The 18,729-nt window shown below is 37.4% G+C and overlaps 1 protein-coding gene across 2 annotated transcripts in view; it reads left to right on the top strand.

Moving 5' to 3' along the window:
• LOC106871258 (serine-rich adhesin for platelets) overlaps positions 1-5,107 on the top strand; it is a 179,279-nt gene extending 174,172 nt beyond the window's left edge. For both annotated transcript variants that reach the window (XM_052976698.1, XM_052976699.1), the window contains one exon: positions 3,393-5,107. In XM_052976698.1, coding sequence (XP_052832658.1) covers positions 3,393-5,008 — 1,616 coding nt within the window. In that variant the 3' untranslated portion in view covers positions 5,009-5,107. The remainder of the gene's footprint in view (positions 1-3,392) is intronic.
• Positions 5,108-18,729: the final 13,622 nt, after the last annotated feature.

The raw sequence follows: 18,729 nt of genomic DNA, 5'->3' as shown, positions 1-18,729 counted from the left end.
ATATATATATATATATATATATATATATATATATATATATATATACATATATACATTTATATATATATATGCATATATATAAATTGAAAGGTATAATGAATAAACATTCCAATTGGTCAAAGCAACTTTATAACATTCCCATATTATCATAAATAGAACAGAACTATGTATTAAAACATCAGGACCACCAATGGTAAAACCCAATAGTATAAAATATGCACATGTATATGAATAGAAGATGATAAAACCTAAAAGGATACCACAAGAGAAGTGAAGATAAATATATGGATTAAATTAATGTATAATAAAAGGTAATGACCTTTTCTTCAGGAGAAAATTCTCACATTTTTGGCTGTCAAAACCAATATATATATATATATATATATATATATATATATATATGACAGGATTCTTTCAGTTTTCATCTAACAAATTCACTCACAAGGCTTTAGTCAGCTCAAGACTATAATAGAAGATGCCATCCAGTGGGACTGAACTCAGAACTATGTGGTTGATAAGCAAGTTTCTTATCACACAGCATACAGCCAAGTCTGTGCCTATATATATGACAGGCTTCTTACCACACAGCCTTGCCTGCAAGGTTTGTATTCTAAGATACAAGGCTAGGAATCTTGGGAGAAGTGCGGAGTTGATCTGGTGGAATTTGAAGCCAGAGCATAAAGAGCTGGATGGAAAATGGCAATGCATATATTCCAATGCTCTAACGATTCTACCAGCTTTGCACCTTAGAAACGGCTTTCATTTACATTTTACTTGTTTCAGTCATTAGACTGTGGCTATGCATGGAGGCACATTGCTTAGTGGTTAAGGTGTTGGACTGGGCAATCTGTTGTGTTCTTGAGCAAAACACTTCTTGTAGCTCCAGTCCTCTCAGCTGTAGGAATGAGTTTATCTTGGAGACAGATGGGCTTCACCAGGCTTTCTCACCCTAGATACGCTGCATGGCTGCAGCCCCCCAGCCCCCAAGGGGTTAAGGGACTTGTCAATCGCCAATGCTGGGGCATCGCCTTGATGAATTTTTAGTTGAATTAATTGATGCCAATATGTATTTTCATTTTTTAGGCCTCATACTTATTCTATCAGTTCTTTTGCTGAACTACTAAGTTATAGGGACATAAACACACCAACACTGGCTGTCAAGTGGTGGAAGGTGGACAGACACAAAGACACACACACACACACACATATATCGTCGTCATCATTTAACATCTGTTTTCCATGCTGGCATGGGTTGGATGATTTGACTGGAACTGGTAAGCCAGAGAGCTTGGAGCCAGGGTCTAGTCTGTTTTGGCATGATTTCTATGGCCGGATGCCCTTCCTAATGCCAACTACTCCAAGAGTGTAATGGGTGTCTTTTACATGTCATCAGCAAAGGTGCCTTTTATGTGTCACAGCCCTGCTCGCGTATCGCTGCTACTCCCACCACCCACACCCTATTTTTCTACCCAGGTTCTATACTCAGATCCTTGTTACTTGTGAGTATCCCCTAACCCTAACCATCTCTCTTCTGCTCTCTCTCTCTCTCTTCCACTTTTGCTGTTTCCTACTCTCTCTTTCCTTCTCTTGTTTTTCCTCTAACTTGGTAACCAAGTATCTCCTTTACATAAGCACACTTGTTTCTAGCCTCTTTCTTATACCTCTCTCTCCCTCTCTCTCACGGGGTAAACATGTACTTCCTCTATAACAAGACACCTATTTCTGCCTCTCTCTTTATCTGTTACACTCTAACCTTTCATCATCTGATACTGGATCACCTCCTCTAATGCCCCTTCTGTTATAGCAAGACACCTATTTCTGTCTCTCTCTCCCTCCAGCTGTAAAAATCATGCCAAAATTAACCTTGCTTCTGCTGGTGCCATGTAAAAAGCACTGAGTCCACTCTGCTGAGTGGTTGGTATTAGGAAGGGCATCCAGCCGTAAAATCCCTGTCAACTGTCCTACGCAAGCATGCATGGAAGATGATGATACACACACACAGACATAATGAGTTTCTTTCAGTTTCTGTTTACCAAATCCACTCACAAAGCTTTGGTTGGCCTAAGGCTATAGTAGAAGACACTTGCCTAAGACTGAACCCAGAAATATGTGGTTGGGAAGCAAACTTTTTACCACACAGCCACACTATTTAAGATTTGAGGTTCATTTCTTTTCATTTGTGTATCACAAATTAAAATTTAGTCTCACAACTCGTATTTTCTTCTATAACATTTCAAGTTTCAGCAGAATTCTGGTCTAAGCCTAACCCTTTATAACTTTTTTATTGTGGGAGATTTTCAGAAAATTTTTGCAAATTTCTGTTCTCTACATGGGAATTCATACAATTATATAAAAAAAAATTTTTTCAACCTTTAAAACCCCTCCTCCCCCCTTAGAAATCCTAAAAGTTCCACTCTTTTTCGACTTTTTTTTTTATACAGTCTGAATTTTTTTGCTTAAATCCCAGCAATGAAGCACTTTTGGGTATATCATCAATCCATTAAATGTGTTTATGGGGAGAAAAATATTGAAAAAGATCAATTCATGTCAGAGTAACAGCGAAATGAGATAAGTATCAGGTGTCATGAGATGTGCTAAAAACAACAGATTTTTTTTTCCATAATTGTATGAATTCCTGTGTTTAGGACAGAAATTCACAAAATTTTCCTGAAAATTTCAAAAAATGAAAAAGTTGTGAGGGGTTATATGGGATGCTTAAACCAGAATTCTGACTAAGTTTCACTCCTGTTAGAGGAAGACATTTACAAAATCATTCCAATTTACGAGGGGATGCTGAAAAGTTCCTGGTTTTAAGGGTATCATATGAGGCCTGGTTGGATGCCCAAACTTTCAAGTTTACAGGGCTTAGAAAAACTGAAGGACCACTGCAATAAGTGTGTGAATCTGAGAGGGGAATATGTTCAATAAAATCATAATTAAACTGATCCTCCTGTATTTTCTTTTACCCAAAGCCAGGAACTTTTCAGCATCGTCTCGTAGAATTTTAAAAACATTTGTCAATGTCATAGCACAGTCACTTTAGAACTTTCTGACATTGTCATAACATAGCTTCCCTATAACATTGACTATTTTAATACAACTTCCTTAGGACAATGTCTTGGTATGTCCTCCCTGGTACGCTGACAATGTCATGTGAAAACACATATCTGTGCATGAACTCTTGTTTTGAATAGATGTGATTACTGTAGCCTGGTTCATTGACTTTAATATTATCAGATATACATCTGGAGAAAGAAAGCCATGTATCTCCACTCTTATCTAGAGAATAAGGTTACAAAACTATAAATTATATCCTGGGTATATTATATTCTATTTTTAACACAACACAACACCCAGAAAATTAAAAATTCTTTTTTCTTTTTCTTTTCTAGACTTTGAGACTTTAGGCAAAGAAGATGATGACTTGCCATGCCAAGACAGGTTGCTGGTAGTTCCACAGAGAATAGACCAAACTGCAGATTCTCATGTAATTGGTACACAACAAGGAGTGACTGTTACAAATAGCAGTGTTCCATGCAGTGCCCCAGCTGTGAGAACTGAAACATTGAACTTGATAGGAAAGACTGCTTCAGTTGAAGACACTACTTACAATTCAGCCACCTCCTCAACTCCATCTGTCTCTGTAGCCCATTTGCAGTCCTTTTCTGGCAATAAAACTAAAGTGGAATCAGAGGAAGGCAAATCACCTTTATCTAAGCAGCATAAAGTATCTCCAAAAATTCTGATAAACAGAGAATCGCAAGAACTTCCAAAGAAACCGCAAACAAATGCCGAAAGTGTCGATACAGCATTACCTCATTCAACAAAAACCTCTTCACTTTTCACTGAATCCTTATCTAAATTTAGCAAAGAAACTGAGAAACAAACTGAGGAGCTTCAGCCCAAACACTCTGAAAATGATGCCTCTACTATTACAAGACAAGCTAGTTTTCCGTCCAGCAATTTGGATACCACACCTCTTCCCCAAACTTCGTCTGTAAAAACGCTAGCGACCGAACAACAGCAAATAAGTAGCAATGTTGCAGTATTTGCAAGAGAAGCTCAGCTGTCTGAAAACATCTGTACTTCAACATTAGATATTAATTTAACCATTCCGGAACGAACTGCTGAACTTGAAAAAAACCAGTTTTTAAAAACTAAAAGTTTAGACGAATCAACTTTATCCGATGTTACAGCAGACGGCTCAGGTAAAGGGAACAAGATCGTTCGTGATCTGATTGGGAAGTTTGATTCCAACTTAACCAGTGAACCTGCTGGTAGCACTGCTATACAGCATAAATCAGAAACAGATAAGGCTGCAGTGGAGCCTTTTGAGCCAGTAACAACAGCAATGAGTTCACATTGTACAGCTGGCAGAGGAAGTCAGTTCCAATCATCTCAAAGTGAAAGTGAATCCACTGTTAAATGTAACTCTTCAACACAGCCTGTAGGTCTTCCGTTGCCTCATAGTGCTACCGTTAGCACAAGGAACCAATTGCTTTCTTCTTCATCTTCTTCTGCTGCACCAACTGCCATTTCAGATTTATCTGCAGCTTCTGAGAAAAACTTGCCAATTGCCAATGTGCTAAGTGGTGCTAAGCCTGTTGATGCCAGCAGCTGTGGCAGTCAACCAAATCTGGGGGATCCTTCATCTTCATTAACACACATCGCTCCCTCTACATCACCATTGCAAACAACCATCACCACCACCACCACCACCACCACCACAGCAGCAGCAGCAGCGGCGGCAGCAACAATAACAACAACAACAGCAATATCATCACCTACATCCACTGTAACTTCCACTTCCTCCGTCTCTTGTGCATTTCCTTTGTCCTCCTCCTCCTCCTCTTCTTCCACTTCTGCTGGATGGAGAATTCCCACGTTGAGTCCGAGTGCCTTACAGGAAAGTCGTAAAGTCCGTAAGCTGCAAGGCAAGACACATCCATTATCTAAACTTGAAAGTCGTCAATATTCCCAAAATCCATCATTTTACAGCACCATGTAAAATGTGTCTGATGTAAAAGAGTTTTTGTATGAGGCTTTTGTCAATAAATAAATGTTGCTGTACATTATTGTCAGGGATGTCAGGCAGTTTTTAAAAGAATTTTTTAGTTTTTTTTTTAATCCATATATGTACATATTCACACACACACACACACACACACTCAGAGTACCATCATCATTATCAATTTTCGTCCTCTTTTCATTGCTGGTGTGGGCTGAATGAATAAAAACTGACCTGGGTCACAGTGACTCAAAGTTACTCCTTTCCTAGTCAGGTTGGCCCTATCTCATTCTATTTTTGCTGTGGTTTCTACAGCTTGATGCTCTTTTTAGCACCATCTGCTTTGCAGAATGTACTGGGTATGGAATGTACTAGAGGGGTTGTCTTCTACTGGGAAAGACTAGAAGCATGTGGTGAGGGTATTAGGCTTATGGTCATGAATTTGAATCCTGATGATGCATTGTTGTTCTTGATCAAGACACTTTATTTCATGTTGCTCCAGCTGGCAAACAATGAGTTGTACCTGTAATTCAAAGAGCCAGCCTTGTCACATTCAGTGTCACACTGAATCTGCCTGAGAACTACGTTAAGAGTATGTGTGTCTGTGGAGTGCTCAGCCACTTACATGTTAATTTCGCACGCAGGCTGTTTTATTGATCAGATCAACTGGAACTGTTGCTGTCATAGCTGATGGAGTTCCAGTTACGGCTAGAAAGTCCTCTCAATCTTATGATATTCCCATGCATTCATTCACTGCAATACAACTCAGGGTGAATGGAATGATAGAAGGAAGAGGGTGAGACAGTAGTATATAATGAGAGAAGTGGTGGTGACAGCAGTAGTCATGGTGGATATAAAGCTACACGCCTGTTGTTGATGAGACTGAATTGAAGAGAAGATTAGCAGAGTGATGGAAGGAAAATGATGATAAACGAGTGATAAAAGAGGAAGTTGTGGTGAGAGAGAAGGAATGAGAATGTGATAGATAGCAATAACGAGAGAAAAGGATGGATGTTAATCACAATGTCTAATATGATTTTTGTCCTTGGGTAGCAACTGTTATTTCCTATTTGCTTAGCCCTAAGACAGTATGAAAAATGGCTAATATTTCCTTCAAACTTTGCATTTCTTACATTTATTCAAACCCCAAACAATTCCTCTTAACATATGGTTATGAAGCCGCCCCCCCCCCCCCGATTAGTCCTGCTCATCATCAGAGATGCACATATTGTCAGCCACTAAGGGACATGCTCAAGTGGTTAAGATCCAACAACTGACAGGCAGATCTGTGGTATTGAGCAGAATATTTGTTATAATGATATTTCTGCTTCAGCAACTCAATGCTGAATCTGTCTGAAATGTAATGGAAAATTGGTCAGCTTCAAAACATTTATGTCCAGGACACAAAAGCAGAGTTTGAAGGGAATAGTAGTGATTTCCTTTCATTTCTAGACGGAAGCAAATAGGAAATAACACTTACTGAACAAAGATTTAAAAGATTTTTAATTTTGTTACACAGTGTAATGAGTGGCAGCAGTGGGGACAGAATGAGATGGATGGGTATGGCTGACTGGATAACTGTGTCCAATTGTTTTGTTGATGGTACTTTTTGGTGTTCGAGGCAATTGCACATACACAAACATGCACATACATACAGAAATAAACACATACAGATAGGAAGAGTGGGGGAGAGAGAAATTGCAATTTATTAACTGAACACAATTGACGTAAATGCTTTCTCCTGTCCTCATATACTTTGACAGAAATATGCTCACACACATAAAAAGAGAGGAAGGAGAAAGACCTAGAGAAACAAGAACATCTGACAGCTGAGCTGTTATAGTCCCCTAGACAAATCATTACTCTAGGTTCTATTGTATTTACTGACAGCAAACCACAAGATCCACAGATTGGGCAACTGCCCAGTGAGCCTGTGCCTTAAGATGGCACTGGTCAGCAGTATCAAAATGTCTCCTGCCCAGTGTTGATGGTGGGGTAATGGCAGAGAGAAAGACAGAGTAACTAGCAATAAAGAAGGGTGATGGCAGGGAGAATGTGAATACAGACAAATCTAATGCCATCCTCCCATCATTATAAAGGAGTTGTGATGGGAAAGAGACAAAACAATAATAACAGGAGAGAGGCTTATCACCTGCTGAGACACATCTGCGACTGTCAAATGCTCCTGAACCAGTTGTTAAGTGTCCCACCCATGAGGGATCAATGCTAGATGGATGTATCGAAACAGTTATTGTGATTAATAATAAATTCTTATATGCCATCTTTCATTTATCATATACATAACAAACACCATGAAAGTGACCGTGCTTTACCCGTAAGCTACCAAATGTAAACCATTCATTTTATTACATTTATATATGTACACACACACACACACACACACACACACACACACACACACACAATAGACTTCCACACAGTTTCTGTCAACCAAATTCACTCACAAGACATTTGTTGGTCCACAGCTATAGTAGAAGGTACCATGCAGTGGGACTGAACTTGACACCACATGGTTGCAAAGTGAGCTTCTTAACCACACAGCCCATACCTGCTCCTATACTATTCATGCAATACTCACATAAGTGCATGTGGATGTACTTATGAACTTTTAGCTCGTTAGAGTGGTTAAGAGAGGTTGGTTCTGTTTGTAACAGAAAGAGCATCCAGCTTTCAGGTCCAAAAGCTTATTTTGTTTATTTCTATTTTTATATCCTTATTTGCTCATCGGTTTTGAATGCGCCAATCACCAATCCACTTAATGGGGATCAGTCCAACCAAGAGAGTGGCTAATCTGATATGCAGAACTAATATTACAAAGGCACTACATTTGTAAAGCACTGGTTTTCATGGTGATGTACATTATTTACATGTATATAGACATGCACATACACACAGTTCTGGAAGTTGATGCATATTTATACTTACACACACACACACACACATTCCATTCACCCCCTCAACACATGCATTGACATACATTTAGCGAATTACCCATATTTGGAAGTTGTATGTTAATTTCATCTTTCAATACCTCCTAGAATCTTGATGAATTCTTAAAAGATTTTATTTCTAAACAATAATTTCAAAAAGAAAAAAATATTTCCAACTGCAAAATTTTAAATAAAATGTAAATCAACCTCTAAAGAATGTAATTAACTATAGTTAATAATCAATTAATTAATTACATACAAAATAGTCATCTATGTATCATTGTATTGTATTGGACTGTCTTGGTTTGACAAATGAGTGTTTCACAGGACACAGCTGCTCAGTGTTCTTGGTTCAGTGTTTTGCCATGTTATATAATATAGGAATTCAGAATGATCTGTGGTTGCAGATATTGCAATGGTGGTCTCCATCATTCAGGGTTAGATTAGACCCTGCTCTATACTATGATGGACCAATTACTACAGTATTCATCCTAAGATAACACCCTTTAAGAATGTATCACATCCACAATGGATATTATCTCAGGACAAACACCGCAGTAACTGGCTTATCATTGGTGTATGTGCATTGAGTATGATACATAGATGGTTATTTTAATTTAATACTGCTTCTGGTGTCTATTGGATAATTAAATTATATTGTTTACATCAGTGAACACCAACTGGGGTTCATGTGGCTCATATAAGATTTTTGTGTTAAAATTGCTTATTCTACAATACACAAAATATGAAATTTTTTTTTATATATATAATTCCTAATAATAGCTACTTATAAAAATATAAAAGAATTTTGGGGATTTTTTAATCGTTCAATGGCTATGGGGGTTTGCCCAAGTGAAACAAATCAAAGGGGTTCTGTAGGCAAAAAAAAAGGTTGGGAATCACTGGTTTACATCAATCTGGTAATGAATTCAAAGAAATGACAAAAAAAAAAAAAGCAATTTCATAACCTTCCTTAACCCTTTAGCTCCTAGATTACTCTATCAAATGTAATGCTTATATATTTACATTATTTTGAATTAATCTTTTTGAATTAATCTCATAGCTTTCAGATTTCGTTGATGTGGTTGATTATTTTTAGAATGACATTGTAGAGTAGGTGTGAGAAGCCAGATCTGGCCACTATGCATTATCTCGTAGATTTGAAATGTCAATCATGTGATTGATTATTCTGAGAATGACATTGTAGGGTATGTGTGAGAAGCTGAATCTGGCCAGTTTAAATGCTAAAGGGTTAAAGACTCTCTAACTTATTTAACTTTTTTCCCCTAATTATATCTACAAGGATGGCAAAGGTGATACATGAAAATGTTTATATCTTTTCATATATGTTTTTAGGGAAGGTTAACGTGGGAAGGATCCTTCGGTTGAAGTTTCCCTTAATTATGCATTGTTACTTAACTATTTGTAGTTCTTTTCTGTTGAAGTTAGCATTGTATGAAAATGTTTTATTTTTTTAGCTGCTAAATCATTTTATTCCAGTTAAACCGGCTCTGAAGATACAACCATTACACTTCTCCACTATTACCACCATCTCCATTAAACTGACTTGAAAACAGTTCTAGATGACCAATTCAATTTTACTTTAATTTCACTAACACTAACTGATATGGTGACTATAAAATTATAAAAGAAGGTCTGATCTTATATTATAAAACGCAAGTTGATTTCCATCTGTCTGTCTTTCACAAGATATACATGAAGAAGAGGAGAAAAAGTTATTGTTGAGAGAGAAATACAGTGAGATAGTGTATGTGAAAGATAGATAAGTAGTGTTGTCACCCTAGTAACTAACAAATTTTGATTTAAAATGCAGGGATTTTTAAGTGCAAGTCTCTCAGCACAACACAACACACACTTCAAAACAACTTTTGCTATATAACAATATAGATATTCTTTTGGTTGCATGTGTGCATTTCTGTATGTCTTTCAACATAGAGACAATGCAACATTCTCTATATTGACAGGTTGTTGTTGTTTAGAGAAACTCAGTGAGAGAGTGTGAAATATAAACTTAAAGTTTGTTTTAAAAAAAATAGGTTGCTGTTGTTGAGAAATGCAGTAAGAAAGAGAGAGAGAGAATGTGTGTGAAAGATAGGTAGAGTATTTACATTATTTACAATGGGTGGATAGGAGATTTCACCTTGTTTGTTGTTACCACGTTTCAGCTGATGTATTCTCCAGCCTTCATCAGGTGTTCTGGTAGAATTTCAAACCCACCCCATTATTTGACTAATAGGGTACTCTGTTCTCATTCCTAAGGTATTTTTTTCACTGATGTTATTTTTTGTTGATATTATTTCCCAAGTCCCTGCCTTGGATTGAACTCAGAATCCAAGGGTTAGTAACCTATGCTCTTATCCACTATGCTATATGCCTGTAGACAATTATAGTGACTTTTTGGGCTTATAAACCTAATATTTTATCTTGTCTTAATAACAATTCCCCTATTACATTTGTATCTGCACTAAATCTGCTTAGGAGGTTGTGTCCTAGTATATGTGCTGCCTCTTAATTGTCATATTTTCCAGTGGTGTTCTGTCTATTTTAACTTCATCCCACAGGGGGAGCTGGTCTCCGTTTTTCCATACATGATCGGCTATACCCAATTTTTCAATATCCCCTCATGTCACAGCTTTACTGTGTTCCTCTACCCTTATTTTAAGGGGGCAGCATGTTTCGCCTTTGTATAACCTACCACAACTGCATGGGATGGAGTACATGCAGCTTTTGGTCATGTTCTCTTCTGTGGGTGGTTTTACTTGCGAAGTGTTGTATTACTTCTGAATACTGTCCTGATGTCATATGGACTGCATGTCTTTTCTATCTTTTTCAAAAGGCCTTTGACAAAGGGGAGACAGACTGCAGTCCGTTTATAAGTTTCATCCGCTCTCCTCTTCCGAATTGGAGTGAATAGTATGTTTTCTGGGTAGTTGTTGCATAGTAGATTGTTTCTTAGTCTGGTCATTTCTTTGTGATGTGTATCAGGATCGCTACTCATAGCCTTTGCTTGATGTTTTAGGCATGTTGGTGAGTGACTTGATGGCAGGGGAGTTGAAACATGTTGGTGAGTGACTTCATGCCATTAGTTAGGTGGCATTTCGGGGATTATGGTTCAAGGTGCCTTTACGTGTGACAAGCGTAATGTCCCAAACATAGGAGCAGTACTCCAAAGTGGATCTTACCTAGAGGCTTTCTAGAGGAATAGAAATTGTTGGGGTAGGCTAAAGTGCTTTCAGGCCCTCAAGATGTGCATATTTGATGACAGAGGACTGAGATATCTGGCATCTTGCTGTGCTCAAGAAGACCTGTCCTTCTTCACAGCAGAAGTGTTAACACTTTTCCCACTGCTGGAAAGGATCAGCTTGCAAGAGTCCTGTGCTAGTGCCACATAAACCCACTCATGCTGGCACTATGTAAAAAAAATACCCAGCACATTCTAAAGTGGCTGGTGTCAAGAAGGGCATCCAACAGTAGAAACCAAGCCAAATCAGACTGGAACCTGATGCAGCTCCCCTACTTGCTAGTTCCGGTCAAACCGTCCAACCCATACCAGCATGGAAAACAGACATTAAGCAATGATGATGAGAAGGAGAATATATGTGTGCATGTGAAATATAAACTTATATAATCATTTTCATATCTATTTTTCTATGCAAGGATCAAACAAGTCATCTCTAATACAACATTCCATTATTTCTTTGCCATCTTTCTTGTGAGGCTCAGCTTCCTGATATCGGCTTTCACCACTTCAGCTCTTCTCTCTTTCATTGGATCCTCATTCATAAATCTCCTGACATTTCTTAGTCTGTTGCCCTTCCATATGTTTTACATGTCCACACCAGCCATTGCTCTTCTTGCACATTACAAGTGATTCCTCTTTATCCAGTTTTTCTCTCACCTGAAGAACAACAATATTGCAATATCTTTGTTCTTATGTTCCTTTCAACACTGAATGTACTAATGTTTTTTTTTTAATGCAGTGTATATATGCATCATTTCATCAGGGAATGAGGTTTGTACAGAAATATGATGAATATATTAGTATCATCCCTATAAAGGAAAAAAAAAAGTGATGCAAGAAAAAAAAAAAAAAAACTGAGCCAAACAGCAGATGTTACATGAAGTTCTCATACTTTGTATATATATATATCAGGTTTCAGGGTTTTTTAACAGATTTTTAGAACATGTCAACCATATAGAAGAAAGCAGAAAAATAATAAAAAAAAAGGAAGATAAGACAGATGAAAGGTGAGATGATGATACTGGTAGGCTGTCACCCAATTGAAAGAAATAAGGAGATTATATATATATGTATGTATGTATATATACACACTTGTATACAAGTACAATAAAATATCAGATAAACAAATAGATGCACAGAGAAAAAGAATTTCATCATGCCTAAAAATGTACAGGGTGTGATGGGTAAATTGTTGCCATTTTATGTTTTTAATTTTGCTCATGCGCATTGTTTTTGTTGACTACACAGTATAGTAGGGTCAGTTGGGCACCGTCTGTTAGAAAAATCACACCATGATGCAATTCACTCTGCCAGAAATTTGGAAAAGACATGCTGTACTGCTTGGCATTCATACTGGATGTTCCAATATGAACATTTCAGAGTGTTTGGGAGTCAATCTGAGGACATGTAATGAGAGTGATAAAAATCAAACATCCAACCAACATCATGGTGTTTAGAGTGATCACTAGTGATGGCGACATGCCTCCATCTTTCCTCAGACTTAACATGAAGGCCTACATCAAGGAGGAGGTAATGCTGCCCTGGGTCAAGAGGGTGGCTGCTGGAAGACCCTATGTCTGTCTGGCAACAGGACTCTTCACCATGCTACACAAGCGGGAGAACCCAGTCATGACTGTCAGACAATTTCTGCAACCACATCACCCCTAACATCTGGCCACCTAACTCCCCAGATTATTATGTATGGGGTGCAGTTGAGCGAGACCAACAAAACTCCTTCTAACACCAAAGATGAACTGAAGGCAAGGATTATGGCAACATTCACCAACTTAAACAAGGAGACCATCCAGAAGAGTTGCAGAAGATTCTGAAGTTGCCTAGAGGCCGTGGTTGAAGCCAATGGCAATTTTATTGAATAAATTTACTCCTTAGTATTTCAAGATATATTTTTATGTAATTTTGATAAATATATTCACCATACCCTGTTAGGAATACATTATTCACTTCCATTGTAACTTCTGGACAAGGTGAAAAAATTTCAATATTACTATTGTTTCATCTGATTTGGCTCAACTTACCAATGCATCAGGCATTTTTTGTGTGTGTGTGTGTGAATTAAATCAGAATTTCCTCAGCTTACATGCTGGTGTAAACGAGGACTGTAGTCTTAACAGTAACAAATTATTCTACTTTTGATTTGGAAGCTCTTTGCAAGTCTCCATAAATTCTTCAAAACCTCTCGATCTTTTGGAAAGAATATTAAACTTATTGGATATTATACTTGACCTAAACTCAGGCTTGTATTACCAATTTCAAAAACTAAATTGAGAGCTTGCACTATATCCATAGGTTATCTAACCACCCCAAATCCATTGTCAACCAACTAATTAAAAACATGTTTCTTGGGATCTTTCAGAAAATGAGATTTTTGAGGATAATGTAACTTACTACAATGTGGCTCTGTGAAGATGTATGAACAAAATAAGGAAAATATCTAACAGCAGATTGACTTGTAATAGAGTGCCTGTTAATATGCATTAATTAGCTGCTTTTATGTAAACTAGAAAGGAGAAATACAATGAGGAAAGATACTTAGTATAATCGTCCATTTTCTATACAGGTGACAATATCTATGTCCAAGCTCTCTTTAAAAACAGAGGAAGAGAGATGTATACACATGCATGATATGATGCATTTTATAACTGACCCCAGGTATTTAATACCCTAGCATCAGTTCTGAGCATGGCTCTTATCTCTCACTACACAAAACTTATAAACCAACAAAAGAACCTCTCTCTCTCTCTCTCTATATATATATATATATATATAAATATATATGGTTACTAAATCTGCTAGAAATAAGTCAAATTCTTAATTAGACTACACATTACTAAAAGAATGTGTAGTCCGAAACTGGACGTGGTTCCTCCTGATGATGTCTTCAGCTAACTGGATCCTAATCCACCGAGGGAAGGTATGTCGGAAGAAAGTAATTCAACAACGCGGGTTGATGAACCGTAAGACGTGTGGCCAGAACCTCCTGGAAAATAACCATAGCGAGGGACATTCCACAGTTGAATTAGAACAGTCACAAACAGTGAAAGAAGACATGCACCCAACACCAGAGCTGAAGACACCTCCGAAATGAGGGTCCCCGCCACGTCAAAACGGTAGAGGAGTAGGGGCCGAAACCGGACGTGGTTCCTCCTGACGATGTCTTCAGCTAACTGGATCCTATAAAGGAGCTGTTGTGGTAGCAAACCACGAAACATGGTTGAAATTCCTCAGATGTAGTCTCAAAAACACTGTATAAAAATAAGACAAGATGGTCAAAGGTGGAACACTTTGATCAGAGCTGATCTTGGTGGTGGATGGCAAATAAATAGAAAACTTCGAATTACACTGTATAACACAACTTTTTGGGTAGCAACTATTATTTTCTATTTGCTTACCCCAAGAAAATATGGAAAATGACTATTTCCTTCAAACTTTGCTTTTGTTTCATTTATTCAAACCTCAAACAATCCCATTTAATACATGGCTATGATGCTCCCCAACTACTCATGCTCATCATCAGAGATGCACATATTGTCAATAAATTAAGGGCCATGCTCAAGTGATTAAGATCAAGCAACTGACAAGTAAATCTGTGGTATTGAGCAGAACATTTGCTATAAGGATATTTCTACTTCTACAACTCAGCACTGAATCTGTCTGAAATGTAATGGAAAACATTGATGGCCAAGTCAGAAAAGCAAAGTTTGAAGGAGGTTGTAGTCATTTCCTTTGATTTCTAGACAGAAGGACAAAAAAAAAAAAAAGAAGAATTACAAATTGTTACAGCTGTGAATATGTTTTGCTTGTTTCAGTCATACTGGAGCAGCATTTTGAAGGGTTTAATTAAACAAATCATCCCCAGTATTTGTTTTTTCTTAAGTCTTATACTTATTCTGTTTGGTCTTTTGCTGAACTATTTTATGGGGACATAGAAAAAAACAATCCCAGTTGTCAAGCAGATGGGGACACAAAGATTTCAGTTTCCATCAACCACATTCACTTGCAAAGTATTGGTGAGGCCTAGGCTACAGAAGACAACACTTGCCCTAGGGTACTATGCATTGTGACTGAACCTGAAACCATGTAGTTGCAAAACAAGCTTCTTAACCACACAGCCATGTGTGCACCCTGTAAAGCTAGTTTCTGAAGTTAACCCACACACACAAACACAAAGGACTTCTTTCAGCTTTTGTTTACCAAATTCAGTCTTAAGGCTTGGTTAGCCAAGGGCCATAGCAGAAGACACTTGCCCAAAGTGTCACATAATGGGATTAAACCCAAGATGACATGGTTACAAAGCAAATTCCTTAACCATACGCCTATGCCAGTACCTATACATATGTGTATACATAAACACATTTTGAGCTTCTGTATATTAGAAATATAAAAAAAAAAAAAAAGAAGCCCAGTGTGTGTACATACATATAAAAGAGAAGGAAAGAGAAAAAGAGACATATAGATCCATACGCATATATATGTGTATGTATAAGCATTGTTGTCATCATCATCATTTAATGTCTGTTGTCCATGCTGGCATGGGTTGGACAGTTTGAGCAGGGCTGGCCAGCTGCACCAGACTCCAGTCTGATTTGGCATCGTTTCTATGGCTGGATGCCCTTCCTAATGCTAACCACTCCAATAGTGTAATGGGTGCTTTTATGTGCCATTTGTGTGACACCAGTATCTGCCATGACTGCTATTTTACTTGGCTTGATGGGTTTTCTTCTTAAGCATGACATAATGCCAAGGTCAATATTTGCTTCCATGAGGCCCAGCACTCAAAAGGAGTTTTTCCATGTGCCACCAGCATTGGCCACTTTGCCTGTGGTTGAAAAGTTCCTATATGCATGCACTTCTTTCTTACAAAGTCTTCACCTCAAAACAGGTTCAGTATATACATACATATATATATAAATATATATATGTAATTAAAAAATATGGCAAAAAATCATATATTAATTAATATCGATTAATTACCAAGACGCTAGCACATTTAAAGAATCAAAGAGATTCAGAAACAGTATCTGCAATCTCAGGGGATTAAAGTACATTTTTATATATGACGTTGACCACTAACGTGGACATTCAATGTGCTAGAAATAGATCACATCTTGTGTCTAATAAGACCTAAATTGTTCTCAACATGAAATATAGCGTGATACCAAAACGTAAGTGGGCAAGACATTTAAAATCACCGAAAAGGAACATTAAACAGGGACCGGTTTCAAAATTTAACAATCTTATCGACTGTTTATTTCTCTTCAGCCTGATTTGTAATGGAATCATAATCATCAGAACCTGTTTAATAATGTTCCTTTTCGGTGATTTTAAATGTCTTGCCCGCTTACGTTTTGGTATACTGCTATATTTCATGTTGAGAACAATTTAGGTCTTATTAGACACAAGATGTGATCTATTTCTAGCACACTGAATGTCCATGTTAGTGGTCAACGTCATATATAAAAATGTATTTATATATATATATATATATATATATATATATATATATACTTACTCTCAGAGTGGTTGGTGTTAGGAAGGGCATCCAGCTGTAGAAACTTTGCCCGCCCTCAACCAAACCGTCCAACCCATGCCAGCATGGAAAGCAGATGTTAAACGATGATAATGATGATAGAGTAATAAATATTTTGTCTGTGGCAAACTGGAATTTGATATACCATTGCTTAACCTAAATGAAATAGAAAATCTTAACATTTCAGAATAATTTTGTGGGAAAGGTTAAATAATAGATTGTGAAAAATTGAAATTAACTGAAAATGTCAATCAAGTAAGCTGGGAAATCATTGCAAGTTGGTGTTTTGGTTGGAGCATCTAAACAATTGTTGGTATTGGAAATTAGAATTACTATCATTTTAACCTTTTAACATTTAAACCAGCTACGTTTAAACTGGCCAGATCTGGCCTCACACTTTCATGGTAAGGCCATTCAAAACAATCACATCATCAAAGTCTGAAATCTACAATATAATGCACAATTCAAAACAATGTGAATATATAAACATTGCCTTTGAGTCATCCGAGTGCTGGTAGCACTGTTGAGATTAATGTGAGGAAAGGCAACCAGTTAAAATATCCCCAACATAGAATGCCTTACTGTAGGAGAGAGAAACAAAAAGATTGCAATGCAAAGAACAAGAATGAAAAGACCCAATCTGTTACTTGCACTACTAAAAATACGTCTCCCACCCACACACACACACACAGTACCTTGCAAAAGTCTTCGGCCACTTTAAACTATTGTAAATTTCTACTAATTGCAAACTTATGAGTGAATGTTTTGCATTGCATTTTTTACAGATGAAATATTGGCACCGCTGGAGTCATTTCCACGCCTTATTATATTTTGTAGTAGGGGTTGTGAATGAGGGGAAGATGTGACACAGCCACCAAAAATGGAACAGAAAAATGTCTATAATGAAAATTGATTACATAATGTTCATTTCAAGAAGTTTCTGTACATTGTTAATATTTTGTGTGGCTTCCCTTAGCTTGAATAATTGCTTCAATGTGCCTGGGATCCTTCACCATCTTAACATGTATGAGATGCCATTCTTTGGCTGAACTCCCACAACTCTTCAAGACTGCATGGATTCTTCTGAAGAAAACTCTCCTCCTTAGTTCTGTCCAATCTTTCAATACGGTAACACCTTCATCAGCCAATCTGTGGCATGGAGCTCTGTCATGCAGAAAAATCTCACTTCATCCAAGTCTGGTATCAAATTGTCCTGCAGCAACTGGATGTATTTGGCACTATTCAACTTACTGTCAATTTTAACCAACTTTCTTGAACCATCGACTTTTTATGGATCCCCAAAGCATCAGACTCTTACCTGCAAACTTCACTGTTTGCGTTGTGTAATGTGGGTTGTTTCACTTTCTAATAAGCAAGAATTTGTCAGAGAGACTCCAGGAAAGTGAAACGACCCACATTACATGATGATAACAGTGAAGTTTGGAGGTAAGAATCTGATGCTTTGGGGGATACATAAGTGATGGTTCAAGGAAGTTGGTTAAAAATTGACAGTAAGTTGAATAGTGCCAAATACATCCAGTTGCTGAAGGACAGTTTAACACCAGACTTGAATGAAGGTGAGGTTTTTCAGCATGATGGAACTCCATGCCACAGATTGCATGCAACACAACAGAGTCTGGCTGATAAAGGTGTTACTGTATTGAAAGATTGGCCAGCTCAGAGCCCCTATTTAAATATCATCAAGCAATGTGGACAGAACTAAGGGTTTTCTTCAGAAGAATCCATGCAATCTCATATGTGTTAAGATGGTGAAAGATTTGTACACATCTCTTCCCAGGTGCATTGAAGCAATTATTCAAGCTAAGGGAAACCACACAAAATATTAACAATGTACAGAAACGTCTTGACATATTTTTCATTTTAGATATTTTGTTTTAAAACATTTTATCTTGATTGGTTTATGTGAGATAGCCGAAAACTTTTGGGGGTTGTCTTGCTT

The sequence above is a fragment of the Octopus bimaculoides genome, chromosome 25 (genome assembly GCF_001194135.2).
Source record: "Octopus bimaculoides isolate UCB-OBI-ISO-001 chromosome 25, ASM119413v2, whole genome shotgun sequence".
In the NCBI taxonomy this organism is placed as follows: domain Eukaryota; kingdom Metazoa; phylum Mollusca; class Cephalopoda; order Octopoda; family Octopodidae; genus Octopus; species Octopus bimaculoides.
The sequence above is the reverse complement of the archived record's forward strand: the minus strand, read 5'-3'. Positions and strand labels throughout refer to the sequence as shown.